General features: G+C 44.5%; 2 protein-coding genes across 2 annotated transcripts in view; both read left to right on the top strand.

Moving 5' to 3' along the window:
- The window catches only part of LOC120018703 (collagen alpha-1(I) chain-like), a 42759-nt gene extending 36765 nt beyond the window's left edge, over window positions 1-5994 (top strand). The window contains exon 19 of the mRNA XM_038961905.1: window positions 5780-5994. Coding sequence (XP_038817833.1) covers window positions 5780-5994 — 215 coding nt within the window. The remainder of the gene's footprint in view (window positions 1-5779) is intronic.
- A 6391-nt stretch (window positions 5995-12385) lies between these two features.
- LOC120018704 (collagen alpha-2(IV) chain-like) lies at window positions 12386-17553 on the top strand. Its single transcript, XM_038961907.1, has 6 exons — window positions 12386-12473; window positions 12747-12884; window positions 13451-13567; window positions 15078-15266; window positions 15383-15666; window positions 17296-17553. The coding sequence occupies exons 1-6, from the start codon at window positions 12386-12388 to the stop codon at window positions 17551-17553; spliced, it is 1074 nt and encodes a 357-aa protein (XP_038817835.1).
- The last annotated feature ends 724 nt before the right edge of the window (window positions 17554-18277 follow it).

The raw sequence follows: 18277 nt of genomic DNA on the forward strand, positions 1-18277 counted from the left end.
TGGACTAAAGCATCCGCCAACTCCTGGACAGTCTGTGGTGCAACGTGGCGTTGGTGGATGGAGCGAGACATGTTGTCCCAGATGTGCTCAATTGGATTCAGGTCTGGGGAACGGGCGGGCCAGTCCATAGCATCAATGCCTTCCTCTTGCAGGAACTGCGGACACACTCCAGCCACATGAGGTCTAGCATTGTCTTGCATTAGAAAGAACCCAGGGCCAACCGCACCAGCATATGGTCTCACAAGGGGTCTGAGGATCTCATCTCGGTACCTAATGGCAGTCAGGCTACCTCTGGCGAGCACATGGAGGGCTGTGCGGCCCCCCAAAGAAATGCCACCCCACACCATGACTGACCCACCACCAAACCGGTCATGCTGGAGGAAGTTCCAGGCAGCAGAATGTTCTCCACGGCGTCTCCAGACTCTGTCACGTCTGTCACATGTGCGTGTGAACCTGCTTTCATCTGTGAAGAGCACAGGGCGCCAGTGGCGAATTTGCCAATCTTGGTGTTCTCTGGCAAATGCCAAACGTCCTGCACGGTGTTGGGCTGTAAGCACAACCCCCACCTGTGGACGTCGGGCCCTCATACCACCCTCATGGAGTCTGTTTCTGACCGTTTGAGCAGACACATGCACATTTGTGGCCTGCTGGAGGTAATTTTGCAGGGCTCTGGCAGTGCTCCTCCTAATCCTCCTTGCACAAAGGCGGAGGTAGCGGTCCTGCTGCTGGGTTGTTGCCCTCCTACGGCCTCCTCCACGTCTCCTGATGTACTGGCCTGTCTCCTGGTAGCGCCTCCATGCTCTGGACACTACGCTGACAGACACAGCAAACCTTCTTGCCACAGCTCGCATTGATGTGCCATCCTGGATGAGCTGCACTACCTGAGCCACTTGTGTGGGTTGTAGACTCCGTCTCATGCTACCACTAGAGTGAGAGCACCGCCAGCATTAAAAAATGACCAAAACATCAGCCAGGAAGCATAGGAACTGAGAAGTGGTCTGTGGTCACCACCTGCAGAACCACTCCTTTATTGGGGGTGTCTTGCTAATTGCCTATAACTTCCACCTTTTGTCTATTCCATTTGCACAACAGCATGTGAAATTTATTGTCAATCGGTGTTGCTTCCAAAGTGGACATTTTGATTTCACAAAAGTGTGATTGACTTGGAGTTACATTGTGTTGTTTAAGTGTTCCCTTTATTTTTTTGAGCAGTGTTTATAAAACATTTTTTATTTAAATATCTCATTTACATGTATTCACACCCCTGAGTCCTTACAGCTTTAAGTCATCTTGGAAAGGAAAGGGGATACCTAGTCAGTTGCACAACTGAATGCATTCAACCGAAATGTGTCTTCCACATTTAACCCAATCAGAGAGGTGTGGGGGGCTGCCTTAACTGACGTATGTCTGTTTCAGATTTTAAACAAATTAAAACAGGCTGTAACACAACAAAATGTGGAATAAGTCAAGGGGTATGATTACTACATGAAGGCTCTGTATATGCGTATGATCAAAATCAACACAGGTAGTCTATTGTTTTCAAATACATAGCCTATTTCAATCAAATCAATCAATCTAATGTATTTATTAAGCCCTTTGTACATCAGCCAATGTCACAAAGTGCTATACAGAAACCCAGCCTAAAACCCCAAACAGCAAGCAATGCAGATGTAGAAGCACGGTGGCTAGGAAAAACTCCCTAGAAAGGCAGGAACCTAGGACGAAACCTAGAGAGGAACCAGGCTCTGAGGGGTGGCCAGTCCATTTCTGGCTGTGCCGGGTTGAGATTATAACAGTACGTGGCCAATATGTTCAAACGTACGTAGATGACCAGCAGGGTCAAATAATAAGAATCACAGTGGTTGTAGAGGGTGCAACAGGTCAGCACCTCAGGAGTAAATGTCAGTTGGCTTTTCATAGCCGAGCATTCAGAGTTAGCGACAGCAGGTGCGGTAGAGAAAGTCGAAAACAGCAGGTTCGGGACAAGGTACTTTAGCACGGCCAGTGAACAGGTCAGGGTTCCATAGCCGCAGGCAGAACAGTTGAAACTGGAGCAGCAGCACAACCAGGTGGACTGGGGACAGCAAGGAGTCATCAGGCCTGGAGCCAGTGGGTTTGGCGACGAGTATGAAGCGAGGGCCAATTTCTGCTTGAAAAAGCTAGCCTTGGCTTTTCTAACTGCCTGTGTATATTGGTTTCTAGCTTCCCTGAAAAGTTGCATATCACGGGGGCTGTTCGATGCTAATGCAGAACGCCATAGGATGTTTTTGTGTTGGTTAAGGGCAGTCATGTCTGGAGAGAACCAAGGGCTATATCTGTTCCTGGTTCTAAATTTCTTGAATGGGGCATGCTTATTTAAGATGGTGAGGAAGGCATTTTTTTAAAAATAACCAGGCATCCTCTACTGACGGGATGAGATCAATAGCCTTCCAGGATACCCCGGCCAGGTCGATTAGAAAGGCCTGCTCGCTGAAGGGTTTCAGGGAGCGTTTGACAGTGATGAGTGGAGGTCGTTTGACCGCTGACCCATTACGGATGCAGGCAATGAGGCAGTGATCGCTGAGATCTTGGTTGAAAACAGCAGAGGTGTATTTAGAGGGCAAGTTGGTTAGGATGATATCTATGAGGGTGCCCGTGTTTACGGCTTTGGGGTGGTACCTGGTAGGTTTATTGATAATTTGTGTGAGATTGAGGGCATCAAGCTTAGATTGTAAGATGGCTGGGGTGTTAAGCATGTTCCAGTTTAGGTCGCCTAGCAGCACGAGCTCTGAAGATAGATGGGGGGCAATCACTTCACATATGGTGTCCAGAGCCCAGCTGGGGGCAGAGGGTGGTCTATAGCAGGCGGCAACGGTGAGAGACTTGTTTTTAGAGAGGTGGATTTTTAAAAGTAGAAGTTCAAATTGTTTGGGTACAGACTTGGATAGTAGGACAGAACTCTGCAGGCTATCTTTGCAGTAGATTGCAACACCGCCCCCTTTGGCCGTTCTATCTTGTCTGAAAATGTTGTAGTTAGGGATGAAAATGTCAGAATTTTTGGTGGTCTTCCTAAGCCAGGATTCAGACACGGCTAGAACATCCGGGTTGGCAGAGTGTGCTAAAGCAGTGAATAAAACAAACTTAGGGAGGAGGCTTCTAATGTTAACATGCATGAAACCAAGGCTATTACGGTTACAGAAGTCATCAAAAGAGAGCGCCTGGGGAATAGGAGTGGAGCTAGGCACTGCAGGGCCTGGATTCACCTCTACATCACCAGAGGAACAGAGGAGGAGTAGGATAAGGGTACGGCTAAAAGCTATGAGAATTGGTCGTCTTGAACGTCTGGAACAGAGAGTAAAAGGAGGTTTCTGGGGGCGATAAAATAGCTTCAAGGTATAATGTAAAGACAGGTAGGATGTGAATACAGTGGAGGTAAACCTAGGTATTGAGTGATGATGAGAGAGATATTGTCTCTAGAAACATTGAAACCAGGTGATGTCATCGCATGTGTGGGTGGTGGAACTGAAAGGTTGGATAAGGTATAGTGAGCAGGGCTAGAGGCTCTACAATGAAATAAGCCAATAAACACTAAACAGAACAGCAATGGACAAGGCATATTGACATTAAGGAGAGGCATGCTTAGTCGAGTGATCATTAGGGTCCAGTTGGTTGGGGTTGGTTGGGGTTCACGGCGATTCAGACAGCTAGCCGGGCTATCGGTAGCAAGCTAGCATAGGTTGGAGGTCTGTTTTTAGCCACTGGCTAACTGGCTAGCTTCTGGCTAGCTTCTATTGTGGATTTCAGATTTGAGGTAAATAATACTTTTTTTTTTTAAATTGGTAAGGCGGGTTGCAGGAGAGTGTTTTGAAGTTGAGTTTTTGGAAAAGAAAATATATAAAAGATATGCGAAGAAAGGTGTAAATATAAATATATATATATACGGGACACGACAAGACGAGGACAAAGGACGTTTGACTGCTATGCCATCTTGGGAATTCATTAATGGCTAGCTTGGTCCACAACATTATGTTATTATATTTTTCAATCTTGAAATACAAGGGCAAATGCTAATAAATAGTGACTGAAATTTTGCGCTATGTGATATTCACTTCTGAACGTGGAGACTTGGAGAGCGCTCAAAGGGTTGTAGAACGCACCTCTGAATAACGAGCCGTGGTTTTGGCTTAACTGCATTGGGAAAAATAAAAATGCGTATTGTATAGCTGTGTAGTTGGCAAGCTAGCAAGGGAGAAGAAGGTTTGCCAGCCTGCCTAGCAACCAATGATTGTTTGTATGGCAACGATGTAAATAGAATTAGCAACCAGATTTGTGTCCGGACTATACCCTCCTTTTGGATAGATGAAAGACTGTGATCCCTTGCTGATTTAAAACTTGTGCTTAATACTGGCAAAACAAAATACATGTTTTAAACTCATGTAAGAATATTCACTCATTAGATGGTTCTCCAATCAAACAAGTTCCCACATATAAATACTTAGGCATTAGGATTGATATGGATTTGACGTTTAAAAAACATATAGATTAGATGGTTAAGAAACTAAGATTTAATGTGGCCTTTTTCTACAGAAACAGATCATGCCTTTCTCTAAGCAGTAGGACGCAGATTATACAGTCAACCTTTTCATCTGTTCTTGATTATTGTGATATTATTTAGCAAAGTGTAACTACTCTTAAACCTTTGGATGCAATCTACCATAGTGCCCTTCGTTTTGTTACAGGTGACAGTTTTGATAGTCATCACTGCATCCTGTATCAAAAGGTTGTCTGGACTATGCTAAAGATCTGTAGAGCTCTACTTTACTGCCTATCTGTTTACAAGGCCCTACTTCATAAACTTCTGTCTTATCTAACTTTGCCGTTGAAGTATAGACACCTATGTTGCCTAACCCGTTCAGAGGATTGGTTAACGCTTGATGTTCTTTAGGGGCTCCACCGAGCTAGGTAAATCTGCTTTTAGTTCTAATGCACCGTATTGCCCGAACAAAATTCTAAATACATTTCATCTTGATGTTCTTGATGATCTGTTGCCGTTCTGGCAAACTAAAGTATTGATTGGGGACTTATTGGTGGAGGGATGTAACTTTTTCTGGGGATGTTATATTTGTGCTTCCCATGACTGTGTGGTTTTATTTTAATGTGTATATATGTGTATATTTACATTATATAATACAGGGCACATGTTAAAATAAAGGTTAATTGTTTAGACATATATATATTTTTTTTTTATAATATAAATGTATCAAGAATGTTTTTGATGAAAATATGTCAATCAAATGTTTTTATATGTTGGCAACCGGTTTGTAAAAGCAATAAAGCACTTCGGGAGTTTGTAGTGTATGGCCAATATACCACGGCTAAGAGCTGTGTCCAGGCGCACTCCGCTTCGCTTAGTGCCTAAGAACAGCCCTTAGCCATGGTAATGGTCCATATACACGACACCCCCTTGGGCCTTATTTCTTAAATATAACAGACTATTTAGAATGCATTGCTTCATACCAGCTAAGTAGTATGCATGTTTGAATGTTGGGACATAGAGGGCAACATTTTTATTTTGCAATGACACGCAATGTGAGAGTAAAATTATAAGATGCAGGGCTTCAGTATTTGAAGCTCCCATCAATTTAAACCAAATGGTTAGTTTGCTCTCAAGTGTCATTGTGAGAAGAAAATTTTGCCAAAGGTCTTTTTTTATTAGTATTTTATTATGTTGCTGCAAAAAAATCTATTACAAACTCAGTCACAATTAAACACTTTAGTTGTGTGTGTGATGTTGTTTCAGGTTCACCAGGTGACATTGGGTACTCCGGCCCTGCCCTGCCCATGACCGGTGAAGAAGGGGACAACGGTGTCCCCGGCTTACCAGGGCTCAAAGGGGACATGGGGGCTTCAGGCCCCCCCGGGCTGCCTGGCATCGCAGGGTTACCTGGGCCTAAAGGTAACAGGACAGACCTGGATTGTGTTCATAAGGCACTTAATCGGAGGAAAGTGTATTGAAACTGGGAGGGACTAGCTGGACGCTCATTTTGTCTTTCTGTTGCAAAACATTTAGTAACGTTTTTTGTTGTGTGCTCAAACAAACACGACCTGGACTGTATAATAAAGGCCTCCTCATACAGCCAGATGCTACCCTTGGTAACATAGCAAAGTAACATAGGGTCCGCCCTCTCAGATGCTCCAATGCTTTCATAGTTTGACAACGCATTGATCTTAGTGGAAGATCCACTTAAGCATGTGCCAGTGCCAACCAGGTACATATTTGGGGTGGAGATCACAGAAATGTACAATAGGTGTGTATGTGGACACCTGCTTGTCAAACATCTAATTCCAAAATCATGGGGATTAATATGGAGTTGGTCCCCCCTTTGCTGCTATCACAGCCTCCACTCTTCTGGGAAGGCTTTCCACTAGATGTTGGAACATTGCTGCAGGGACTTGCATCCATTCAGCCACAAGAGCATTAGTGAGGTTGGGCACTGTTGTTGGGCGATTAGGCCTGCTCATAGTAGGCGTTCCAATTTATCTCAAAGGTGTTCGATGGGGTTGATGTCAGGGCTCTGTGCAGGCCAGTCAAGTTCTTCCACACCGATCTCGACAAACCAGGTAGCGTTCTCCTGGCATCTGCCAAACCCAGATTAGTCCGTCGGACTGCCAGATGGTGAAGCGTGATTCATCACTCCAGAGAACGTGTTTCCACTGCTCCAGAGTCCAATGGTGGCGAGCTTTACACCACTCCAGCCGATGCTTGGCGTTGAGCATGGTGATCTTAGGCTTGTGTGTGGCTGCTCGGCCATGGAAATCCATTTCATGTAGCTCCCGACGAACAGTTATTGTGCTGACTTTGCTTCCAGAGGCAGTTTGGCACTCGGTAGTGAGTGTTGCAACGGAGGACAGACGATTTTTATGTTCTACTCACTTCAGCACTCAGCAGTCCCTTTCTGTGAGCTTGTGTGGCCTACTACTTCACAGCTGAGCTTTTGTTGTTCCTCGACGTTTCCACTTCACAATAACAGCACTTACAGTTGATGAAATTTGACAAACTGACTTGTTGGAAAGGTGGCATCCTATGACGGCGCCACGTTGATAGTCACTGAGCTCTTCAGTACGGTCAGTGTTTTGTCTATGGAGATCGCATGGCTGTGTGCTCGGTTTTATACACCTGTCGGCAACGGGTTAGAAGGGATGTCCACATACTTTTGTATATATAGTGTAGCTAGGTGAGACAACAACACGTCACAATCGTATCAGGTATATTTTCCCTCACAAAGTATTTATCTTTCAGTGCTAGTGGGCGAACATTTTGTTACTTTTTTGGGGGGTGGCATTGGATGCGCCGTGAGTTATTTCAAAGCGGTAGGGTTTCAGACTTTTTTGAAAGATGGGCAGGGTCTCCACTATCCTGACTTTAGGGGGAAGCTTGTTTCACCATTGGGGTGCCAGGACAGAGAAGAGCTTTGACTGGGCTGAGCAGGAGCTTGAAGAGACCAAGAGACGAGAGGTGGGGGAACGGATTGCTCGGGTAGGGATGTGGGTTTTGAGCATAGCCTGACGGTAAGGAGGTGCAGTTCTCCTTGCTGCTCTGTTGGCAAGCACCAGCGTCTTGAAGATGATGCGAGCTTCGACTGGAAGCCAGTGGAGGAGCCGGGTGACATGGGAGAACTTAGGAAGGTTGAACACCAGGCGGACTGCGGCATTCTGGATAAATTGCAGGGATTTGATGTCACAAGCGGGGAGCCCAGCCAACAGCGTTGCAGTATTCCAGACGGGAAATGACAAGTGCCTGGATTAGGACCTGAGCTGCTTCCTGTGTGAGGAAAGGTCGTGCTCTATGGATGTTGTAGAGCAGGAACCTGCAGGAGCGAGTCACTGCTTTGATGTTTGCAGAGAACGACAGGGTATTGTCCAGGGTCACTCCAAGGTTCTTTGCACTCTGGGAGGGGGACACCGTGGAGTTTTCTACCGTGATGGAGAGGTCTTGGAGCAGGCTTTTCCCAAGAGAAAGAGCAGCTCTGTTTTGTTGAGGTTGAGCTTGAGGTCGTGGGCCGACATCCAATCTGAGATGTCTGCCAGGCCACCTAATGTATACATTGATAAGGGCTATTAAATGAGGTAAATGAGTAGGCTTAATATGTTTGGAGAAGGGGATGATAAATACAAATATCGAGAAAGCATAGCGATTGCTTTGGATTCTTTATCCTTATGATCACTGGAGACTAATGTGAAATCAGTCATATGGCAGCAAACTGAAAATCAAATCAACATTACAGGTATTTCGGCCCCTTTTCCACCCACAGTCAAGTAGCCTAGGCTATAAATAGCTGTGCCATTATTCAGATCATTAATTTAATTGTATGGCCTCATAGTTTGCGGGGATGAAATTTGGAGACGCAAGCTAAATAGACTTCTGTAACCAATGGAAAGCTGTGCGCAGTAGCGCCGAATGCAACGTCAGTGTTAGTTTCTTTCAATTTGTAACCTACATTCTTTTGTTGCCTACTTTAAATCATCATGTAATTCTGTTTAAACCCGGAGCCTGGCGCACGGTTTGGACGACTAGACCATTGCCATTACAGTTCCATGATCAGTGAGGTAGATGTATAGGACTATTGTTCAACCCTTATTGTAAACCTTTGTCCACTTCTAATATTTCATGGATTGAACAACTGAAAATGACAACTTTCAGGATGGCCACCCCCGTTGTCTTTACACTGCTGCTACTCGCTGTTTATTATCTTTGCATAGTCACTTTACCCCTACCTACATGTACAAATGACTTTGACTAACCTGTACCGCCGCACATTGACTCGGTACCGGTACCTCCTGTATATAGCCTCGTTATTGTTATTTTATTGTTCATTTTTATATAAATAAATAAAAAATTGTAAATATATTCTTAACTCTATTTCTTGAACTGCATTGTTGGTTAAAGACTTGTAAGTAAGCATGTCACGGTAAGGTCTACACCTTTTGTATTCTGCGCATGTGACAAATAAAATGTGATTTGACTTTAAACAACCCACTAGGCACAAACTGGTTGAATCAATGTTGTTTTGACGTAATTTGTCAACGTATTGTGAGGTGGAATCTACGTGGAAAATACATTAGATTTGAAAAAAGTCGTCAACATTGTTTTGAGGGTGAAAGTTCAACCACAGGATTATGTCATCATGGTAACCACATTTCAACATAGATAAACCTTTTAAAATATGTTCAATTTGTACTTTTAAAACAATGTCAGGGCCTCCCGAGTGGCGCTGCGGTCTAAGGCACTGCAGTGCTTGAGGCGTCACTACAGATCCGGGTTCGATCCCGGGAGACCCATGAGACGACGCACAATTGGCCCAGCATTGTCCAGGTTAGGGGAGGGTTTGGCCGGCCGGGATGTTCTTGTCCCATCGCGCTCTAGCGACTCCTGTGGCAGGCCAGGCGCATGCACGCTGACACGGTCGCCAGTTGTACAGTGTTTCCTCCAACACATTGGTGCAGCTGGCTTCTTGGTTAACCGAACAGTGTGTCAAGAAGCAGTGCAGCTTGGCAGGGTCGTGTTTTGGAGGACGCATGGCTCTCGCCCTTGCCTCTCCCGAGTCCGTACTGCAGTTGCAGCGATTGGATATCATGAAATTGGGGAGAAAAAGGGGTAAAAAATTGAAAAAAATCTAACTAGATCTTCAACATTATATCCACTATCAGAAGAAAGAAAATTGACTGGGCAGCACCTCCTACTGGAGAATTGATCTATCTACAGCTAACCTTTGGCCTCACATCCACGGTTTTAGCCAAGCCCTGCTTAGCTATGATATTTGTCACTGACTATTACCAATGTGCGATCGTGAGAATGATTGTTCACTGTTTCTATCGAAGTCATTCCAAAGGTTAGATTTAATATATTATATTTAAGTTTCAAGTTTTTGTCACATGCACAAGTACAGTGAAATGCCTTTCTTGCTTGCTCTTTCCCAACAATGCAGTAATCAATATCAGTAGTACTATAACAAATAAATAAAAAAGTAAAGTAGACCAAAAACATACAAGAAATAGAAATAAGAGAACACGAGAAAGTAAGTAAGCTATGTATAAAGTCAGTGCCAATACCATATTTACAATGTGCAGGGACACTGGAGTGGTAAGGTTAGATATGTATAGGGGTAATGTGACTAGGCATCAGGATATATGATAAACTGAGTAGCAGCAGCGTATATGATGATTGTATTTGAGTGTGTGTGCGTGTTATGTGTGTGGGTGAGCAAATTAAGTGCGTTTGTGTGTGTTGGAGTGTGTGTGAGTGTGTGGAGTTTGCGAGGTCTTAGCTAACGGTGCAAAAATCCAAAATCAAATAGAAGGGTCAATGCAGATAGCCATTTTGTTAGCTATTTATCAGTCTTATGGCTTGGGGATAGAAGCTGTTCAGAGGAGCCTGTTGGTGCCAGACTTGTTGCTCCGGTACCGCTTGCCGTGCGGAAGCAAAGTGAACAGTCTATGGCTTAGGTGGCTGGAGTCTTTAACAATTTTCTGGGCCTTCCTCTCACATCGCCTGATATAAAGGTCCTGGATGGCAGGGAGCTCAACCCCAGTGATGTACTGGGCTGCCCTTACCACCCTCTGTAGCGCCAATATGAGCGAGGGCTGTGCAGTTGCCATACCAAGCAGTGATGCAGCCAGTCAAGGGGCTCTCAATGGTGCAGCTGTACAAATTTTTGAGGATGTGAGGGCCCATGACAAATCTTTTCAACCTCCTGAGGGCACTGTCACGCCTTCTTCACGACTGTTTGCGTATGGAACATTTTAAGTCCTTAGTGATTTGGACACCTAGGAACTTGAAGCTCTCGACCCGCTCCACTGCTGCCCCGTCGATGTGGATGGGGGCATGCTCGCCCCCCGTTTCCTGTAGTCCACAATCAGCTCCTTGGTCTTACTGGCGTTGAGGGAGAGATCAACCACACTGCCAGGCCAACAGGCCTACCACCGTTGTAGTCGTGCTTGGCCAAGCAGCCATTGTTCGAACAGGGTGTACAGGAGGGGAATACGCACACACCCCTGTGGGGCATCTGGGTTGAGGGTCAGCGTGGCAGAGGTGATGTTGCCTACCCTCACCACCTGGAGTTGGCCCGTCAGGAAGTCCAGGACCCAGTTGTGGAGGGAGGTGTTCGGTCCCAGGTTCCCAAGCTTTAGAGTTCTTGGGACAGGAATGATGGTGGTCAGCTTGAGACGTGGGGATTGCAGAGTGGCACAAGAAGAGGTTGAAAATGACTGTGAACATGCCTGCCAGCTGTTCTGCGCATGCTCTGAGAACGCGCCCTGGAATACTGTCCGGCACCATGGCCTTATGAGTGTTGACCTAATTCAAAACATTATGTTGACCTCAGAGTGAGATCACCCAGTCAGTGGCAGTGATATTGAATTGTTTGCGTTGTCAACCACACACAATTCAATATTACTTTTGTAGTACAGTAAATAGCCTAAAGTTAAGGCTATCTTACAAACAAATGTAACATACAACCTTAAAATTAGTAACGTATCCATGGCCACGTTTTGTGGTTACTGTAACTTTACATTTCTCCTTATGAAATCATATAAAGTGTGCATTTTCACGATAGCATGCATAGGTCGTTGCAGGTCTGTGGACATATTCACAATTGCTGTAATAATCTGTGCAGAATCTCGAACGGCATTGATCACTTGAGCCATGTACTTTCAATGTAATCTCAACTGCAATCCAGGTCACTTGGTTCTGCTATTAGATTAAGCACAGTGATAACGTGAATCTGTTGTATAAAATAGACAAACAAAATATCTTACATTGTATTCCCATTTGAACTTTGCTATGATTTAAAATGGTTGAAAGCGCAGTGATAGACGTTTGGGTGACAACTAAACCAATAATCAGACATGGTTTTTCCATTGGAATTTGGTTGTGCTTTTCGATGGTTGAAAGCCTAGTGGTAACAGATTGGAAAGTCAACTAACTATTGGCTGTCTTTTTGAGAGGGAGAATATAGATTTGTAACCTCATTGATTATCAAATATTACCCAATTATCAAACGTTGAAATGACAAGTTGTGTTCAGTGGGAAATTATTCACAAATATATTCTCTGCGTAAAGGCTCTCCAAACCAGTTTTTTATGAAGTAGGTAATCTACCAATTGGTGCTGAAAAATATACAATATGCATATATTTTTATGGCTTTCTGTCATTGATCCCTAATATTCTGAACCCCTTCTCTCAATGTATTATGAGTCTGTCGAGAAAATTCTAATTCAAGGTACACTGTATTTAAAGGGATGGCATTCATTGAATTGGAATTTCACTTTACTTACTGAATTGTCTGACCTCAATTCAAATTAACCCCAAACTTGGTGTTGTCGCCCAGGTGAGAGAGGAGCTTCGGGGATGATGGGGGTCCCAGGACACTCCGGTTCCACAGGAACATGTGGGCCCGCAGGACCCAAAGGAACCAAGGGACTGCAAGGAGTTGCAGGTCAGCTCCTCATGAAAGTGACCATCACCAGCATAATTAACATTAAACATGAGTGATGCAGAATGAAAATATTTATAAAGCAGTAGATCCAGCATCAGTAGGGACAATGTCATTGAAACAGCCATATAAATAGAATTACTAGTACGGACATTGCTATTGCCTTGATCTGGGAAGCTTTCTCCCTTCTAGTAATTGTATTTCTATTGACACAGCAGCTTAACCCACATACCCTCCTCTCTTTGTCTCTCTGGACATTTGTTCTTTCATCCACAGGTCCAAAAGGAGAAAATGGGGATGTGATCACTCCAATGATGATCCCACCTCCTCCCGGACCCGTAGGCGCACCCGGTCAACCAGGCCTTCCTGGCTTCACTGGCGGCCCGGGATCCAACGGTTTTGAGGGACAGAAAGGTAGGGACTGATGTGGGTCAACGGAAGCCCCTGAAATCTCTTGATATCTTCCTGGGTAGAGTGCGCTGTCCTCTTAAAATAATAATGTTTGTTATTTTGTTTTCTCCCAAATTGCATTTATAAATACAAGAAAACTATCATTCAGAGATGGTGGTTGTAGTTTCTCAGACAGACCTCTTGAGGTCTTTGTGAAAGTAGAATTTTCAATGAGAGGATTAGTTATTTGTCGACCCCTGAATGCTTATTGGCTGACAGCCGTGGTATATCAGACCGTATACCACAGGTATAACAAAACATGTATTTTTATTGGTCTAATTACGTTGGTAACCAGTTCATAATAGCAATAAGGCACCTCGGGGGGGTTGTGGTATATGGCCAATATACCACGGCTAAGGGCTGTATCCAGGCACTCTGCGTTGGGTCGTGCATAAGAACAGCCTTTTGCCGTGGTATATTAGCCATATACCACACCCCCTCGTGCCTTATTGCTTAAATATAGCATTCATACAGTGAATACAACTTAAAGATAAGATACTATTTGATACTGTATGTGTCTGCTGTTGCAGGGAGAAGTGGCCAGTTGGGGTCACCAGGATTCCCGGGGCCCGATGGCCCCCCAGGAGTAGACGGGGCCCCAGGAGACAGCGGGGTACAGGGGGAGAGGGGGGCATTGGGACTACAGGGTGAGTCAAATGAACTATGGCGTGTGGATGGACACTTCACACATCCACACTGCTCATGAACCTGTGTCCAACTAAACATCAACCCTGCCCCTGTCCTAAATGACATAATATTCATGTCATTTTAGAGACAGTCCCTGTGTTGACCTTAAAGGGGCAATCTGCAATTGGTACATAAAAAAAAATATATATATTGATCTATACTAGGTTTTGTGGTTGGAGTGAAAACCTACCAGAATGGTAGGTATATATCAGGAGAGCCCTGATATATACCCAAATATAACTTAATATAACTCATGAGCTTAGTTCAACTGTCGTACCCCATCAGAACCCAGTATTTGAACCCAGTATTCAATCAGATCTGCGTTTCCTTTTTTTTTAAAACCTTTATTTAACTAGGCAAGTCAGTTAAGAACAAATTCTTATTTACAATCACGGCCTACACTGGCCAAACCCGGACGACGCTGGGCCAAACGCCTCCCTACGGGACTCCCAATCACGGCCGGTTGTGATACAGCCTGGATTCTAACCAGGGTGTCTATAGTGGCGCTTCAAGCACTGAGATGCAGTGCCTTAGACCGCTGTACCACTCAGGTAACCCGCGTTAGCCGACATAGCTTTTCATTTAATTTTGTTTAGGCAGTGTAACTGTGTTAGAGCTGCCAAATCGGTGAGCGGCTGCTCTTGTGGTCATTGTCACGAAACCACACATGTGCTTATGTCACACCTGTGTTAGGAGTTCAGAATGAGAAAGTGTAGACCATTTAGAAATAATGACACTCAAATTTTAAATCATTAAACAAAATATTAGGGAATTATATCAGCCTAATCGAGGTGTAGATTGCATTGGATTCTACTTATGCGACTGTGCATACAATGGCAATGCCTGTGATTTGACAGCAGTTACACCTCCGACACCGCCTAAACAAAAGCAAGGAAAAGCTATGCGTTTTTTTCAGCTACTTGGGTTGCCACTGATCTGATTGATTCAACTGTCAAATCCATAAGTGGCTCCCGGCGTTATACCTATCATGGTCATTGCCATTGGGTGCACCAAGTCGCATTAGTAGAAATCCCATTCGGCCGTGTTACAAGTTCGAACACTGGAATGTGTGATGTAAACTACACCTCGTTTACGCTGATATAAATCCTTATTATTTAGTTTGATTTTCAATTTGAGTGTAATTATTTGTATATAGCCTACACTTTCTCGTTCTGAACTTTTAATGCGGGTGGGATATATAGACTTGTGTCGTTTTGTGACCATGACCACAAGAGCTCTGCTCACCGATTTGACAGCAGTTACACCTCCGATACCACCTAAACAAAAGCAATGATAAACTATACGTTTGTCGGTTAACGTGGATTACGGCTGTTTTACTTCATTGTTTGTTAATTCATTTAATTGATCGATTTGAATCACATTTTTCTAAAAAAGTATTCACTATTATGCTCCCTTCAAGAGTAGCTAAATATATTGTTTCTCTTTGTCTCTGACTGTCTGTCATCGTAGGCGCCCCAGGTCCTTCGGGAGATGCCGGCAGCCCAGGCCCCACCACCACCTTTAACTCTGGCTTCCTGTTGGTGATGCACAGCCAATCAGACATGGTCCCTTCCTGTCCAGCAGACATGACACAACTGTGGATTGGCTACAGTCTGCTGTACCTGGAGGGCCAAGAGAAAGCCCACACACAGGACCTCGGTACGTTGGTCTACAATACTGTTTGTGTGTGTGCTCATCTGTACACCTGTGTGTGTGTGTGGTGTGTGTTTGAATGATTGTAACCAGTAACCTAGCACGTCTTTTCCTCCTAATAGGTCAGGCCGGGTCATGTATGCGTCTCTTCAGCACCATGCCTTTCTCCTATTGCAACATGGGCACGTGTGACTACGCCAGCCGCAATGACAAGTCCTACTGGCTGTCCACCACAGCGGCAGTGCCCATGATGCCCGTGGCGGACCAGGACATCCAACAACACATCAGCCGCTGCGTGGTGTGTGAGGCCCCCTCCCCTGCTGTGGCAGTTCACAGCCAGGACAACGGCAATTCCTTCTGTCCCCCCAACTGGAGGAGTCTCTGGGTGGGATACTCCTTCCTCATGGTGAGTGATTTTATGTGTGTGCGTGTGTCTTTGCATGTCTGTGTGTACAGTACCAGTCAAAAGTTTGGACACACCTACTCATTCAAGGGTTTTTCTTTATTTTTACTATTTTCTACATTGTAGAATCATAGTGAAGACATCAAAACTATGAAATAACACTTATGGAATCATGTAGTAACCAAAAAAGTGTTAAACAAATCAAAATATATTTTAGATTCTTCAGAGTAGCCACCCTTTGCCTTGGTGACAGCTTTGGCATTCTCTCAACCAGATTCACCTGGAATGCTTTTCCAACAGTCTTGAAGGAGTTCCCACGTATGCTGAGCACTTGTTGGCTGCTTTTCCTTCACTGTGCGGTCTAACTCACCCATAACCATCTCAATTGGGTTGAAGTCGGGTGATTGTGGAGGCCAGGTCATCTGATGCAGCACTCCCTCACTCTACTTCTTGGTCAAATAGCCTTTACACAGCCTGGAGGTGTGTTGGATCATTGTTCTGTTGAAAAACAAATGATAGTCCCACTAAGTGCAAACCAGATGGGATGGCGTGTCGCTGCAGAATGCTGTGTTAGCCATGCTGGTTAAGTGTGCCTTGAATTTTAAATAAATCACAGACAGTGTCACCAGCAATCTACCATCACAAATACTCCTCCGTGCTTAACGGTGGGAACCACACATGCGGAGCGCATCCGTTCACCTACTCTGCGTCTCACAAAGACACGGCATGTGGAACCAAAAATGTCACATTTGGACTCATCAGACCAAAGGACAGATTTCCACCGGTCTAATGTCCATTGGTCGTGTTTCTTGGCCCAAGCAAGTCTCTTCTTCTTATTGGTGTACTTTAGTCGTGGTTTCTTTGCAGCAATTCGACTATGAAGGCCTGATTCACGCAGTCTCCTCTGAACAGTAGATGTTGAGATGTGTCTGTTACTTGAACTCTGTGAAGCATTTATTTGGGCTGCAATTTCTGAGGCTGGTAACTCTAATGAATTTATCCTCTGCAGCAGAGGAAACTCTGGGTGTTCCTTTCCTGTGGCGGTCCTCATGAGAGCCAGTTTCATCATAGCGCTTGATGGTTTTTGCAACAAAGTTCTTGAAATGTTCCGAATTGACTGACCTTCGTTTCTCTTTGCTTATTTAAGCAGTTCTTGCCATAATATGGACTTGGTCTTTTACCAAATAGGGCTAGCTTCTGTATACCACCCCTACATTGTCACAACACAATTGATTGGCTCAAACGTATTAAGGAAAGAAATTACACAAATGACCTTTTAACAAGGCACACCTGTTAATTGAAATGTATTCCAGGTGACTACCTCATGAAGCTGGTTGAATATGCCAAGAGTGTGCAAAGCTATCAAGGCAAAGGGTGGCTACTTTGAAGAATCTAAAATATATTTTGATTTGTTTAACACTTTTTTGGTTACTACATGATTCCATGTGTTATTTCATAGTTTTGATATCTTCACTATTATTTAGTAGAAGTAGAAAATAGTAAAATAAAGAAACCCCTTGAATGAGTAGGTGTGTCCAAACTTTTGACTAGTACTGTATGTGTGTGCCTGCGTGTGTGTGCCTGTGTGTGAGTGTTTTGTTATAACAGTTGTAACACGTGTGTGTATTGTAGCACACAGGGGCCGGCGATGAGGGTGGTGGCCAGTCTCTGACATCATCAGGAAGCTGCCTGAGGGACTTCCGTGCCCAGCCGTTTGTGGAATGCCAGGGCCCGCGGGGTACGTGCCACTACTTCGCCAACATCTACAGCTTCTGGTTGACCCGGGTGGGCGCAGATGGACCGCTTAGCCCAACTTCACAGGGCACGCTCAAAGAGGAGTGGCAACAGCGCCTCAACGTAGGCCGGTGCAACGTGTGTATGAAGGAGTGACCCCACCCACCTTCTGGTTCCGGCCACATCCCACAAGCACCGGCCCCAAAATCTCTGACCCACCACATCCCACGAGTGCATTGAAAATGCACACTCATTGGTTACCTGAGAGGCAGTAATGATACACCTCATTAGTCACCAGAGAGGCTGTGACTACACTGGTTGTTTACCTGAAAGTCTGTGAATAGTATTTACATTGACACATGCTCCCTCTTAACTTGTTTTATGCAAGTTCATACCAATGAACATGCAGTACTTGATCAACTATCCTTTGAATTATTTTTTTAGATTAGTAACTTTTTTTCTCCTGAAATCTGTAACTTGGCTGAAAGCTCTTAATTTGTGTATTATGTTTCCAGGTTTGAGTACCTGATATTACGTGGCAGATTATCTTTTGCTCGAGACTCCCAAGTCAACAACAAACAAACAGTGGCTTCAAGCATCAATGTGGCTCATCACACTCCGATTCAGAAAACTTGAATGTCCTCAATTAGGCAATTAATTTTGCAGCAATCACATACAGACATTGCAATTGTTACTATGTTTTTATGTACAACAGTGGTCCTCACACTCTTGGAAGCTGGGACCCTCCCAAAGCCTATGACGTTTTCTTGTCATCCACCAAAGCCACAGTTGTGTTTATTAGGTCACGCAACAGAAAACATTTTAAAGTAGAACGCCAAAATAAGCATTTTTGATTGGAGAAGTCCATGTCGTCCCTCCC

The sequence above is a fragment of the Salvelinus namaycush genome, chromosome 23, assembly GCF_016432855.1.
Source record: "Salvelinus namaycush isolate Seneca chromosome 23, SaNama_1.0, whole genome shotgun sequence".
NCBI classification, from domain to species: Eukaryota; Metazoa; Chordata; class Actinopteri; order Salmoniformes; family Salmonidae; genus Salvelinus; species Salvelinus namaycush.

Bases quoted from the DNA above. Each gene is read 5' to 3' on its own strand.
- LOC120018704 (XM_038961907.1), top strand. From the start codon at position 12,386: ATGATGGGGGTCCCAGGACACTCCGGTTCCACAGGAACATGTGGGCCC. The intron at 12,885-13,450 runs GTAGGGACTGAT...CTGCTGTTGCAG, and splicing joins CGGTTTTGAGGGACAGAAAG to GGAGAAGTGGCCAGTTGGGG. The intron at 15,667-17,295 runs GTGAGTGATTTT...TGTGTATTGTAG, and splicing joins TGGGATACTCCTTCCTCATG to CACACAGGGGCCGGCGATGA.